Genomic DNA, 12,950 nt, shown 5'->3' with positions numbered 1-12,950 from the left:
GCACGTATCCAAAAAATAATTTTTCATATTCACCTATTAAAATCATATAGACTGAAACAAAACAATTAAGAATGAATACTCGACGCTCATTGCTATTATTATTATTACTAATTATTTTAAACGGTGAAAAGATTCAAAAATTACTCTCCATATACAATGACAATTAACATAAGGCTTGTTACCGTATAACACGATTTTTTTTTTTTTTTTTTTAAATTTTAGGATAATATAAACTCACTTCTAATATATCAGCAACAACAATTTATATCGGCATGAACAAAGTTCAATATATTAATTAAGAACAATTAATCCAATTATGGTTTACAACTACCAAGTATCACAACTAGTTTAATTAATCATTAATAACGCAGCATTAAGAAAACAACCTACACATGCATGTCTTATTGGTGAAATCATATTATCATCATATATACACGATAATAGTTCATCCATATACAATAATATAAGAAAGCGTGTATACGCAAGTATACACATCTCAAAAGGAAAACACGTGTATACGCAAGTATACACCTCTCAAAAAGAATACACGTGTATACGCAAGTATACACATCTCAAAAAGACTACACGTATATTTTATTTATTATTATTATTAATCACATCTAACAAATTAATCTCTTATACTTCAAAATATTATTCATCCATTAAAGTGTACGAGTGAGGCGAGATAGTTCCTCCAACACCGAGGCAATTAGTTCCTTACTCAGTACGTCACAAAGCCACCAGATAATACAACTCATTCAATATAGATAAAATATCTCCTTGCTTCTTGAACAATCACATAACACCCAAATACAAAGTTCACAGACAGGTCATCATACACTACAACAAATATGACATATGACATCGCTAATTTTACATCACTTTCAGCGAAGTGATGTCATAAGAAAACTATGACATCACTTTTCTTAACATGTGATGTAATAATTATCACAATTTTTTTTTAACATCACTTATTTCAGAAACTGATATAGTAGAGTTGTACAACATCATTTTAATTAGTGATGTTGAGATAATGATGTAGTAACACTTTTTTACGTCACTCGCTGTGTCACTTATAAAGTGATGTAATATCTATGTATTCAACATCACTTTAAAGGTGTTGTCACTCGCCGTGTCACTTATAAAGTGATGTAATATCGATATATTCAACATCACTTTAAAAGTGAATTTGCCAAGTTTTCAAAATCACTTATAATGTGACTTCTAGAAGTATTATTATTAATATACCTCTTAATTAAGTTAATTAGTTAGAAAAAAAAAAACCATCTAAAAAATTAGGTTAAATAGAAATGAAACAGGGTGGACGCTGGTTTGCTAGACTAGCCGCCCTTAAACGAAGAATAGAAAATAAAAAACCGCCACCAATACTCAAAAGGCTTCAACCCCCACTACACCATAACATGATATTTGTAACACACACTTTTTTTGCTTTGTCACACTTTTTTGCCGTTGGTAAGTCGCCTATGCTTAATAAACGTTTCGAATGTCGTTAAGTGTTATTTTAATTCGGTTGGTTTCTAAAATTAATTTGTAACACTTATTAATTGCACCGAACTGTGTGAAAAGGGTTGCAAATCCAAAAACCCATAAACAACTTCGAAATTTCGGGAGAGCGAAACCAACACAAAATCGCGCTCTATTATTTTCCACAAACCAGAAAACACAACCATCTCTTTCTCACACTTCTTCTTCTAAACTTAGGTTTCCTTCTCTTCTGCCACCTGCTCAATCTTCTCAAAACAAAAAACACTTCTCGTCTGCCGCTTCTCAATGTTCTCTCTTGCGGACGCTATTCAATCTTCTCTCTCTCTGCCGATTTAGTAAGTACCCATTCGAATCTTCAACTATCACTTTCGAATTCTATTTTCCATTTTATAGGGTTCCATTGCTAAACTAGGGTTGATACCAATTCGATTTTAATTTTCTTGCTTCAAAGGTGCAATTTTTATTTTGAATTTACTTGGTACTGCCTTCATTTTATTAGAAGGCTTGTTGAATTTACTTGGTACTGAGAATGAAGCACTCAGGGTTAAGAATAGCCGTCTCAAGGAAGATTGGGATAAAGTGCATTGCGGAAATTGTAGTCAAGGTCAAGATGAGAGCAGAAGATTGTTTAAGGAGAATATTGTGTTACAGAATGAGGTAGTTTCTTCATATATGATATTTTATATTTTATTGCTATCACCAATGCTAAGACCATCTTAGCTTAATCATATTGCACTATGAGTTTGGACGAAGTACCCGGTGTAGTTTTATGAATTTTGAGATAGTATCGATAGGGTGTTATGTCCCAAGTCCCAACCTAACGGCCTGGTGGTGATGATTTCATCTTTTTTTTATGTTTCTTGAGCATATGTAATTGTGTGGTTCCTTACAATTCCCAAATAATAAAAAAGTTCTCTCTGAGGGAAACTTGATCACTATTCACTGTAAGATTTTCATACTCTTTTAAACAATTTTGCAGCTAGAAAGAGCAACTGCCATTGCTGGCAACCTAGAAGATGCACGTCGGATGTCTTCATATCAACACATGTCAACTGCCTTGGACCTACAAGCTGCAAGGGGTGATGCTGACGTAACTAGCACTTCTTCTGGTCCTGATAGTATGAAGAGAGTATACAAAGACTGGCTCATACTGGTGCAAAGATCCTTCTGACTGTCAGCAAATTACTTGTTGTTTCTGTCTTTTAGGATGGTTATGGGAGGGGAAGGCCTAATGTTCAGAAAACATGTACGTTTTTCTAACTTTTCAAGTTACATTGCGAGGATTTTCTTTGTGCATCCTATTTGTGACCTGTTTTTTGTTGAGTCGTTTACAAAGACTTGTTTATATATGGAGTATCTTTGCTACATAGCTTTAGGAAGTCTTCAGGCTTGATAATTGTTTCTTTTTCCTGGTTTTGTGTGTTCGATCTTTCTTTCTTTGGGTACGCCGCTGCTTGTTCTTCTTGGGTGTTGTTGCTACCGGGCGGTTTTTCTTCTTTGCCATGGACCTCTTGGTGCTTCTTGCTGGGTGTTGTTATTCTTCTTTGCCCGGTGGTGTCCGCTTCTTCTTTGGTGTCACTATCACGCCCTAATCTTGCCATGGACTTTGTTGGGTGTTCTTTGCTGCCTTGAACCTGCTGGTGCTTGCTACTGCTGGTGGTGGTGTCGCTGCCGGTGCCTTTGGTGTTTAGTTCTTCTATGAAGGGCTAGGTACCCTAATGTAATTAGGGATTACCAATCAAAATATAAAATATATTGTAGTTTTGCACTTTTGCACTTTTGCTGACTTTAAAATCTTTTCCATGTGTTTTTGATGGATGAAATATGATTTATCTTGCAGCCAGCTGGAATTAAATTGGGGACTTTGATGGGTGTATTTGTACCATGCTTGCAAAATATAATGGGAATCATCTATTTTATCCGATTTTCTTGGTAAATACATCTACCCTATGCTATTAATTATTATCCGTATTAGTCCGTAACGGTAGACTTTGCATGTATAAGTTAGTAGATCAGTTGGTGTGTCCAATTCTATTTTCAGAAATCAAGAAAGAATGTTAAGGGTGTAATATATGGTCAGTTAGGATTCTGATCATTGTATAGGAACCTTCTTGTGGATATGATACAACTAATCCTATCGAATGATTCACCTGTTTGAAGAGAGATTAGTATGTATCCTACGAAAGAGACAATGATGGGAAAGGAATTTAACCTTGGATAAGGTATTAAAAATGATTTGAAGAAATAGAACAAAATAGGTGGTATGACATACAATATAAAGGGTTGTAAAGTGAGAACTCTTGTGGCTGACGTCATTCACAAGGGATTAAGGCAAGAATGGTTAGGAGAACAAACAACTGAGAGGTTACGTCTTAGATAATGATTTTTTGCTTTTTGTTGTTGTTGTTTTTTCATTTTTTAAACGTACTCTCTAGTAGTGTTAATGGAAAAATACTACCCTCTTCCCTTTTCAGGATAGTTGGTATGGCTGGCATACTAGACTCGTTATTGTTAGTCTCCTTTTGTGGCTTGTGCACTTTCTTGACTACATTATCGTTAAGTGCTATTGCTACTAATGGTGCATTGAAGGTATGTGATACACGAATTATGCCTTTTATCATTTTATTGATTATTGCTTGTCCACCTTTTTTTTTTGAATAATTTATTATTGCTCAAGTTCGTGTTAGTATGAAAAGAGTATTGTAACTAAATTATGTAAAATTCTGTTGTAATGAGGCACAATTAGAAATCACCAAAGTATACATCCGTGTTGTAACTTGTAACGGATTCAGACTTTCTGTGATTGTGTACAAATTAGACACCTGTAGAAACAATATAAGGAGGTTATCTATGACTTATGTCTGTATGTTGAGGATGAAAGACTTGGACACACAATAAGAAAAGTTTTGAAGGAGAATGTTTAATTTTTTTTCTTCTCTGATAGAAATTTTTCGTGACTGTTGAGTTGTATGTATATGGAGTAAAACATTGGAGAGACAGGTGGATGGTGGATGTTATCTTCAGGCCTTTTTATGTAATGTATAAGGAATAGAATCTTGGAGAAACAACAATGAATAGAATTTCCTCCTTGCACCTCTGAGTGTACTGGTCATTCTTTTAGGTCTTGCGTAGATGTTGATTCCTTTCTTACCAGATTTTTCCTTTTGTATCTTCTAGGGTGGTGGACCATATTATCTGATTGGTCTAGCTGTTTATGGTCAGTGGGAAAAGAATCCCAGTTTCCTCATATCCTATAGTTGTTTGGATGGAAGAGCCATTAGTGGACATATGTACTTGCATTTGAAGGTCCCACTTGTATTCTCATTTTTTTTTTGTATAACATTATTATTATTATAAAATTAAAAAAAGAAAGAAGTTACATGGAAGGCCGATGGATCTTCTAGTCTTTGGGCAAGTTTCCAAAGTTAAAGTAAAAAAAAAACTGACTAATGAGAGGCCAAAATCTTTAATCTGCTCTACAAACCTGGACCTTAGTTAATTTGAAATGAAAATTCAAGGTTATTTAATAAATGAAGTTGCTAGGAGGATTGCAGAATGCAGACCAAGAATAGGAAGATAAGTATACAAATGGACACTCTGAGCATTTTCCATTGGTATTTCCAAGTTGTAGTTGTGATTTTGTTATGAAAATACCTCTAACCAATTGAAGATTATCTGCATTTTCTTTTCTTTTATAAGTTATCTTTTCTTTTAGTTTATGCACTAAAATTAACTGATAAATGGTTCCAATCTTTGCACAGCTGGAATCACGGGGTTGAGCTCAACGACATTTAAAGACAATTTGAGTTCAGAATTTCAACGCACCAACAAAGCAGGGGTACCTGATCGATGGATCAATTGTGAGAATTTTAAGTAAGCAACACAAATGCTTAATGGTTTTCGTGCAGGTATACCTATTCTGTTTTGTTATGGTGAATATGTGACTTATTTGGGATCTTATGGGCTCCCTTTAATTAGTGTCACTATTGTTGGATAGATTCAGAGCTTCGTTCTTCACACTTTTGGATATGCTTTTTATGTCTACACACATTGCCTTTACCATGTAGTATCTAGTATTGAAGTGGGTCTTTAGTGGTGAAGTTGATTTTGTCATGGCTGATTTCACTTGTTTCTTTAGATTCATAAATTCATTATATGTACAACCAAGGGAATCAACTCATGGACCTGGGTGTCAAACATTTTTTTTTCTTTCTTCTTTTCATTTTTTTCACTTGTTTATCTTGAAGAGAAATAGATCTTCTACCCAAGTTCAATCCAGGGAAAAACTACCTTTCTGTTGCTTTATAATCTTGTTTCAAGTGGCCACTGAGTTTTTATAAATGTTCATTTCATATATGTTTTTGTGCAATTGGTGAATCTTGTTGGATTCTCTCAGAAGCAAACTAACCTCCTATTCTAGATGACTTCTAAGTTTTCTAATAAAATTGTTCACCATTCCAGTGCATTGGTGGGTCTTTTTTCCGTCGTATTCTTTGGAATTATGGTCTGGTTCAAATCGTTCGCCCCCGTTGAAAGATACTTTCGGCGTTCGATGCGGTTGGAACCACGGCTCGCTTCCCTTACGACAAACCGCTTTATATTTAATCTCTGCGGTTGTTATTTGGAGCTCCATAACTAGAGAAAAGCTCTTGAAAGACAGGTACTCATTTTTTTTCAAATTTATTATTGACTTTAGATGGATTGTGTCTCTTACATTCGTTTCTTGGGATTCAGGATCCCTTACTGAATTTCACCTAGTTGCCCTGCGTGTGTGTGTGTGTGTGTTTTCCCCCCTTTGATTGAGTGAGAAATATTAAGAATATGATAGGAAAACAACTTATAAGCATACAATTAGCATTCATCAAAAGAAGAGAAAGGCTCATCAATTATTAATGTACACAATATAGTTTACTTCTCACATTGACAATCTCTCAATTATGCTCAATCCTGCATAGCTCCACAATGGCCTGAATCTTGTTTGAAATGGATACCAGTCATTTGATCTTCCAAACCACGTTGAAACTGTTTGCAAAGATCTAAGACAGTTAGTTGAAAAAAAACATAGTCAGCGTGGTCGAAAAAGGTTTTTGTTTCTTATAACATATTTTCTACGGTGTATCATGTATGTAATCGAAATCAGTTCCATCACTTGAGGCAAACTGCCCTTTCAGTTCCATATTTGCAACATTCTTACTGTACCCCTTAGATTCTTTAACCATGCTCCCTTACTAGAGTATCTTTTTGATGCTCATCAGTTTCTTTGCTACTGAATTATAATTTAGCAAAAAGTTGTATTATTAATATCCTGTCTTAACCTTGGACCATAACAACGGAGTGTCGACATTGTTTGTTTAGGTCTATATTTTCCTCATTCCATTGGTTAAAACCTTCTTCCAAGTTATAAATTCTTGTCATATACAGGCAGACTATGGATCTGATATTTTTCCTTGTGCTCTCCTCTTTTTACCCAAAATATAGTTTCTGTATTACTACCTTTGACATATAGCCAAGTTGAACGTGCAGGACTGTTCGATGCGACATCACTGGTTCGCCCTCTCTTGCAGCTAGTCATATGTTGCATCATATCAGGATGCACTACATCTATTATTTATAAGATGTTACGGCATCCGCCTTCTGCCGCCGCCTCATTTATAATGTCTTCCTCACTTCATTTAACGCATCACATGTTCTAGGTTGAAAATAATAGGAGTACTGAGCCTTACATATTTGACCATGCTAATATCTCCAGACATGCTTTGAAGAATATTTCTCTTGGCGAGTCTCCAAGGGTTTGTTTGTGTAAGATGGATGTAGGAAAACTTGTTATGCTATGAAGTACATTATTTGACTGCCAGGTTTTGTTCCTTGTATAGCCTATCTTGCTTATCTTGAAGATCCAGACATTGACAAACTATTCTTCCATGAGTACAAGTCTGCATTGATTTTATAGTACAATGTTTCATACTGCAGAAAAAAGAAAATAGAGTGATTTGTTAGGCTGTGATAGGTTCTTGGATTAAATTGATTGCATCAAGCCAGGCTGTGATAGGTTCTTGGTTGGGTGATTGTGGTTCTCTTTGGCTCATTTCGGTACTGCAGATTAGATTTTGTTGGTATATGTAGGCTCATTACAATTATTTGTATATAGTGTAATATTTGTAATTGGAGATGATATTTGTGTGATGAATGTGATTTTAAGATACGTTTCATCTTTATTTGATGATAAAATATTTATTTGATGATAAATGACCAGGAAAATGGTATTATATTGGGATGATATTGGTAATTTTATTTTATTATTATTATTTTTTTTTTTGATAAATGAGACATCACTTTTAAAGTGATTTATAGAGTTATTTCACATCACTTTACAAATAATTTGGAATTTAAATGAAACGTCACTTCTTAAGTGATGTTAATCGACTTTATTGATTTCACTTAAAAAGTGATGTTAAACGTTATAACATCATTTGTGGACATCGATTAAAAAGTGATGCAACATTATAACATCACTTGTGGACATCGATTAAAAAGTGATGCAAAGTTATAACATCACTTGTAGACATCAATTAAAAAGTGATGTGAAGTAACATCACTTGTGGACATCGTTTAAAAAGTGATGTGGAAAACCTTGACTTTTCACGTCGCCACCAGTTACATCACTTGCAAAAGTGACTTCGTATATTTTTTACATCACTTATGGAGTGATTTTAAATGTCTTTTTTGTTGTAGTGATACTTAATCCATACTCCACGTGAAAATGATCACCAACAACAAAACATCATTATAGTAGCACACATCATTTTGATCAAATCCCTTAATAATTAATATATAATAAATGTAATTACTCCTCATATGATAAGGAAACAAAAATCATTTCATATCCACTCCACAAGAGTAACTAATATAAATATACACATTACACATACAATCAAATCAAGAAAAATATTGACTCTCTTTATTTATGTATCTTTCTTTCATTTTATTTGTAAAAATAAAACAACTAGCGGAAATAGTTTTGAAAATAAAACTTCTTAAACACTACCCATAAACCACGATCCGAGAATCAATTAGACTCACCTAAGCCTAAGCTAACCAAATGCTCTGATACCAAACTGCCACTTCCCGAATTTCGACAGAATTCGGAAAAACATTATTTGTCCCCGACTCTTCGATTTCCGAGGTGTGACGCACTCTCCACTCCCAAAAACCCATAAACAGTTTTAAAATATGCGGATAATTAAAACCAATAAAAAATTTAACTTAAACAACAGTCATCTTCATTACCAAAAACAATTGACAAATGAAAATGCAAATAACCTTATCTCAACTGAAAATCTATATCACCTCAAGGAAAACAAAACTTATCCCCGAGATGCAATGCTAACGCGAAACCACAAGCAAAGAACCAATCTTCTTCATCACTAAACCTCGTCAAAACTTATCAACTATGTTCATTGAATGAACACACCGATAAGCAAACATGCAAATCGGTCAAGATTATAAACAATCTTTGGTGTGAGTAGCCCTAAAATACAACATATAATATACATATATATACCATAATCCATACGGCAGTTAGTTCCTCCACCGAGAAGCTTTTTAACTTTCAACGACTAATACAACATCCTTAAGTACAATAATCTAGGCGGTAGTTTCTCCAATCGAGGTAAGGCCTTTAACTTCCCACTAACCACACAACAAACTATACGCGATCATAAATAAGGCATTTAGTTCCTCCACGAGGTTTTAGGTTATAACTAAACTACTAACCACCCAAACATATACAATCATCTATATAGAGATATATTATTTACCAACATATTACCATAATTATATTAGTTTAGACTTTCTTTGTGTGTCCCTAAAATCACGTCAGATCTATGTCTTACCTAGTTTCCCCTGGCTACCACAATCGCTACCCCAACGAACATATACATCCACATGCCTCCCTTACATAATGAGCCACTCCGTGCGTAACTACCCGAGCGGGATGCCGCGACACCGTAAATCCTCACACGGAAGCCAAATCTATGTAAGCACCGCCACTATTCGGCATAAAATATTGGCGATCATCGTTCTATTTTGCGAACGGAATAATCAAGCCACTATTCGGCTACGCCGGGGAGGGCCATTCAACTTTTATGAAACGCCGGAAAGGTCACCGAAGGCCATTCAAATTTTAATCAAACGCCGGAAGGGCCAATCACATGAGTTGTGGTAGTCGGGTTCTAGGATTTTCGTTATGTAATTTATTGGTGTCATACATTAATGACTCATAAACATTCCACTATATCACGCAAGGGTCAATTGCCTTATTGCACTAAGCCACAAAATATAGAAATATCTCAATTATATCTCATAACCAATTTCATACTTTCACGTGCCAATATATTATTGACTACACCACACTTCAGGTGGCAAATATTCACCAATACTATATTAGCATCTCACATATAAAATAATGGAGTGTATATACATTTCTCCAAGATATTGCATTAATATAACTATCCCAAAGATATTATATCATGTCACAATGCTTCAACGTGATCATATACATTTTATTATAACGTATTAGGAATATAATGTCTCATAACATCTCAATATCGTCACGTGTCAAAAATACACAACATCAATGTCAAATCTTTCTTAGATAATGACAACCAAATATATACAAGCTTCCATAGCATTTTATTACTACATTTGTCCATATAATATACAACATAAAACGTAGCACAATTAGACAGTCCACAGTCCACAATCAAAGCCCAATATATATATGCTTTACACACTACTCACGTCAAATCTAAATTAGATAATGACCAACTCAGTTATACAATATCCGACAATATTTTATTACTATATATATCCATATAATCAAATATGTGAAAAACTGGAAAAGTCAACATTCGCAGTCAACGGTCAAAGTCAACGTTCAACAGTCAAAGTCAACGATCAACGGTCAAAGGTCAACACATCATGGTCAAGGTCAAACTCAACATGTCATGGTCAAAGTCAACCGTCATGGTCGAAGGTCAAAGTCAAACTGTCGTTTCCGTGTTCGACAGGTTCATGGTCATAACCATGGTTCATGGCTAAGGACAAAGGTGTATGGCTCATGGGCTCATGGCCAAGGTCATGGTTCGGACCCAACTGGCCAAGCCCAAACCTTAGAACCCGAAAGTTTAAACATTTAAAGACCCAATTAGATCTATTTTACGTCCTATGGACTGGCCCCAAGCAATATTAGAAACTGGCCCAAAACAGTTAAGTGGTTCGGTCCAAAAATTAAACTGAAACCGGCCCAAAAACTTTACTTAAACAGGTCCACAAAACTTAATGAAATCGGGCCAAACAAAACAATCTAATAGGAAAAGGCCCAACCAAAACCAAAATAGAATCGGGCCCAACAACAAAGGAAATTAGACCGGCCCAAAACTGAAACCGACCCAGGCCCAAGCCCAAGCCGTTTACTGTGCTTCTTCTCCAATTCTCTTCCACCACCACCAGCTAAAACCGGCCACCACCAAAACCGATCGTCCTCCCCTTTCAAAACATCGGTTTAACTCAAATTGAAAAACCCAACACCTTTAACAAAAGCAAAAACCGAAAATCATAAAAAAATCAAAACTCTTCCTAAATCTATATCTGAAATCGCGACCTCCATTAGCGCTTGTTACAGGCTTCCAACCGCCACCATTTTCAGCCCTCACACACACTCAAACACCACTAACCAACCCCACAACACATCATCACAAAACACACCAACCAATTTAAACCAAAAACAGCCCAACCACCGGTTCGTCCACCGCCATTAACGCCTCCAACCAAGCTTTGGCAGCATCGACCACCACTCCTAAACACTCAATCAAACAACCACCACCAAAGATTCCTCAAACCAACAAAACCAAACAAACAAAATTTCAAAAGTTCCAACCACAGTATGACAGTAATGTGTCTGGCGCCATTGACGCCTATTGGGAGCTTCCAACAGCCCAACCACCGTTCTCCAACCCCCAACAAACAACAATAATACAACATCAAAATCCAACTAAAGCAAAACAACAAAAAAAACAAAAACATGGGGTTTTCGCTGCCACCATTGACGCTCTGTCGAAGCTTCGACAGTTTACCCAAATATCCAACCCGACAGTCTAACAGTATAACATAATAATAACGGTTCAAACAGAAATACGCTGTTGGACTCGCGACGCCGCCATTGACGACTTCCGAGTTCCAACAGTTCCGACAGTTACTCTAATAACTCAAAACAAATACATATATATAACTAGTTTAATAGTAACGAGACATGACGAAAAAGAATGAACGATAACACGGTTTCTGTATTCCGGTGAAATAGCAAAATAGCTACTCACCTGTATGAACAGTTCCTACGAATTTCTCCGAAGTTCGAGCGTCGGTGCTCCACCCTCCGAAATCCGGCTTTTCATCTCTGCATTCCATTTTCATTATTCTATATATACTGAACCCTATTTTCTAGAAAAATGTGTTTATATACTTGAGTCCCAAACCCAAGCCTTAACACTTCGGGCCCAAAACCGGGCCCACGTATCCCGAGTCCAATCCGACGAATTTTTAAAATAAATAATTTAATTAATTAATAAATAGAAAAATACGTATTAAAAAATACGGGCGTTACATATAGTGTTTAGGAAAAGTTGGAGAATCGGTGAAACTCTCGATGGGATTGTTTCCTTCTTTATATCACATTTTTTCGTAATTAGTAATAGAGTTTAGAAAAAACTGGAGTCTATGTGAGTGCTCCAATTGTCTGATTTTTCCATATTAGTCTCATACTTTTTCGTAATTAGCCAAAGAGTTTTATAAATATTGGAGACTTTGTGAATGCTAAAAAAAAATAGAGCCAAGAGGTACAACTATAATATATATCTAAAGACCATTTTTTTAGGCAGTATTTGAATTTTATTTTTTACTTCCAAGTAAGAGGATTGGAGTCAATAGCTTACAATAAGGACTATAATGGTGTGGTTTTGTTGACAATCACTCATCTGATGAAATGAAAATCCCATTTTTTGTTCAAGAGGATATTCATGAGCTTCTCGAGTTTCACAAAAGTTGGTTAGAGCTCCCCTAAACCAATATTCCAGGTATAATATTTCACCCGCTTTTGTTCTTAAAACTCTCCTTATTAAACCATCATTTCAGTTATGATACCATTTAACATTATGTATAAATGGTATGCAAAGTCTTCTTTAATGTTTAATGAGTTGTCTTTTAGTTTTAGAAGTAATTTATGTTATGTATAAATATGAAGTTATATATTTTGGTATTGTTGATCTATGAGAATTGTATTGTTTGATTTTCAGGTTATGACATAATTTATGTTTTTGAAATGTTGAAAATACAAAGGAGACTCTGCTGAATTTTTTTATTTTTTTTAAAAAAAAAAATGTTGATACTCT

General features: G+C 35.1%; 1 protein-coding gene across 5 annotated transcripts; it reads left to right on the top strand.

Moving 5' to 3' along the window:
• The first annotated feature begins 1,632 nt into the window (after positions 1-1,632).
• On the top strand, positions 1,633-5,354 carry LOC147514791 (cation-chloride cotransporter 1-like). 5 transcript variants are annotated; one of them, XM_086594407.1, is made up of 8 exons: positions 1,633-1,841; positions 2,049-2,163; positions 2,486-2,752; positions 3,198-3,216; positions 3,347-3,438; positions 3,981-4,095; positions 4,684-4,812; positions 5,268-5,354. In XM_086594407.1, exons 5-8 carry the CDS (start codon positions 3,374-3,376, stop codon positions 5,283-5,285), a joined length of 327 nt encoding a protein of 108 aa, XP_086450533.1. In that variant the 5' UTR covers positions 1,633-1,841; positions 2,049-2,163; positions 2,486-2,752; positions 3,198-3,216; positions 3,347-3,373; the 3' UTR covers positions 5,286-5,354. The 5 variants fall into 5 exon arrangements, 4 of the variants coding, with proteins under 4 accessions (XP_086450533.1, XP_086450534.1, XP_086450532.1 ...); XM_086594408.1 differs by having other exon boundaries at positions 2,009-2,163; XM_086594406.1 differs by having other exon boundaries at positions 2,006-2,163.
• The last annotated feature ends 7,596 nt before the right edge of the window (positions 5,355-12,950 follow it).

Source organism: Coptis chinensis, chromosome 2, assembly GCF_015680905.1.
Source record: "Coptis chinensis isolate HL-2020 chromosome 2, ASM1568090v1, whole genome shotgun sequence".
In the NCBI taxonomy this organism is placed as follows: Eukaryota; Viridiplantae; Streptophyta; class Magnoliopsida; order Ranunculales; family Ranunculaceae; genus Coptis; species Coptis chinensis.
This window is presented reverse-complemented; position numbering and strand designations above follow the sequence as displayed.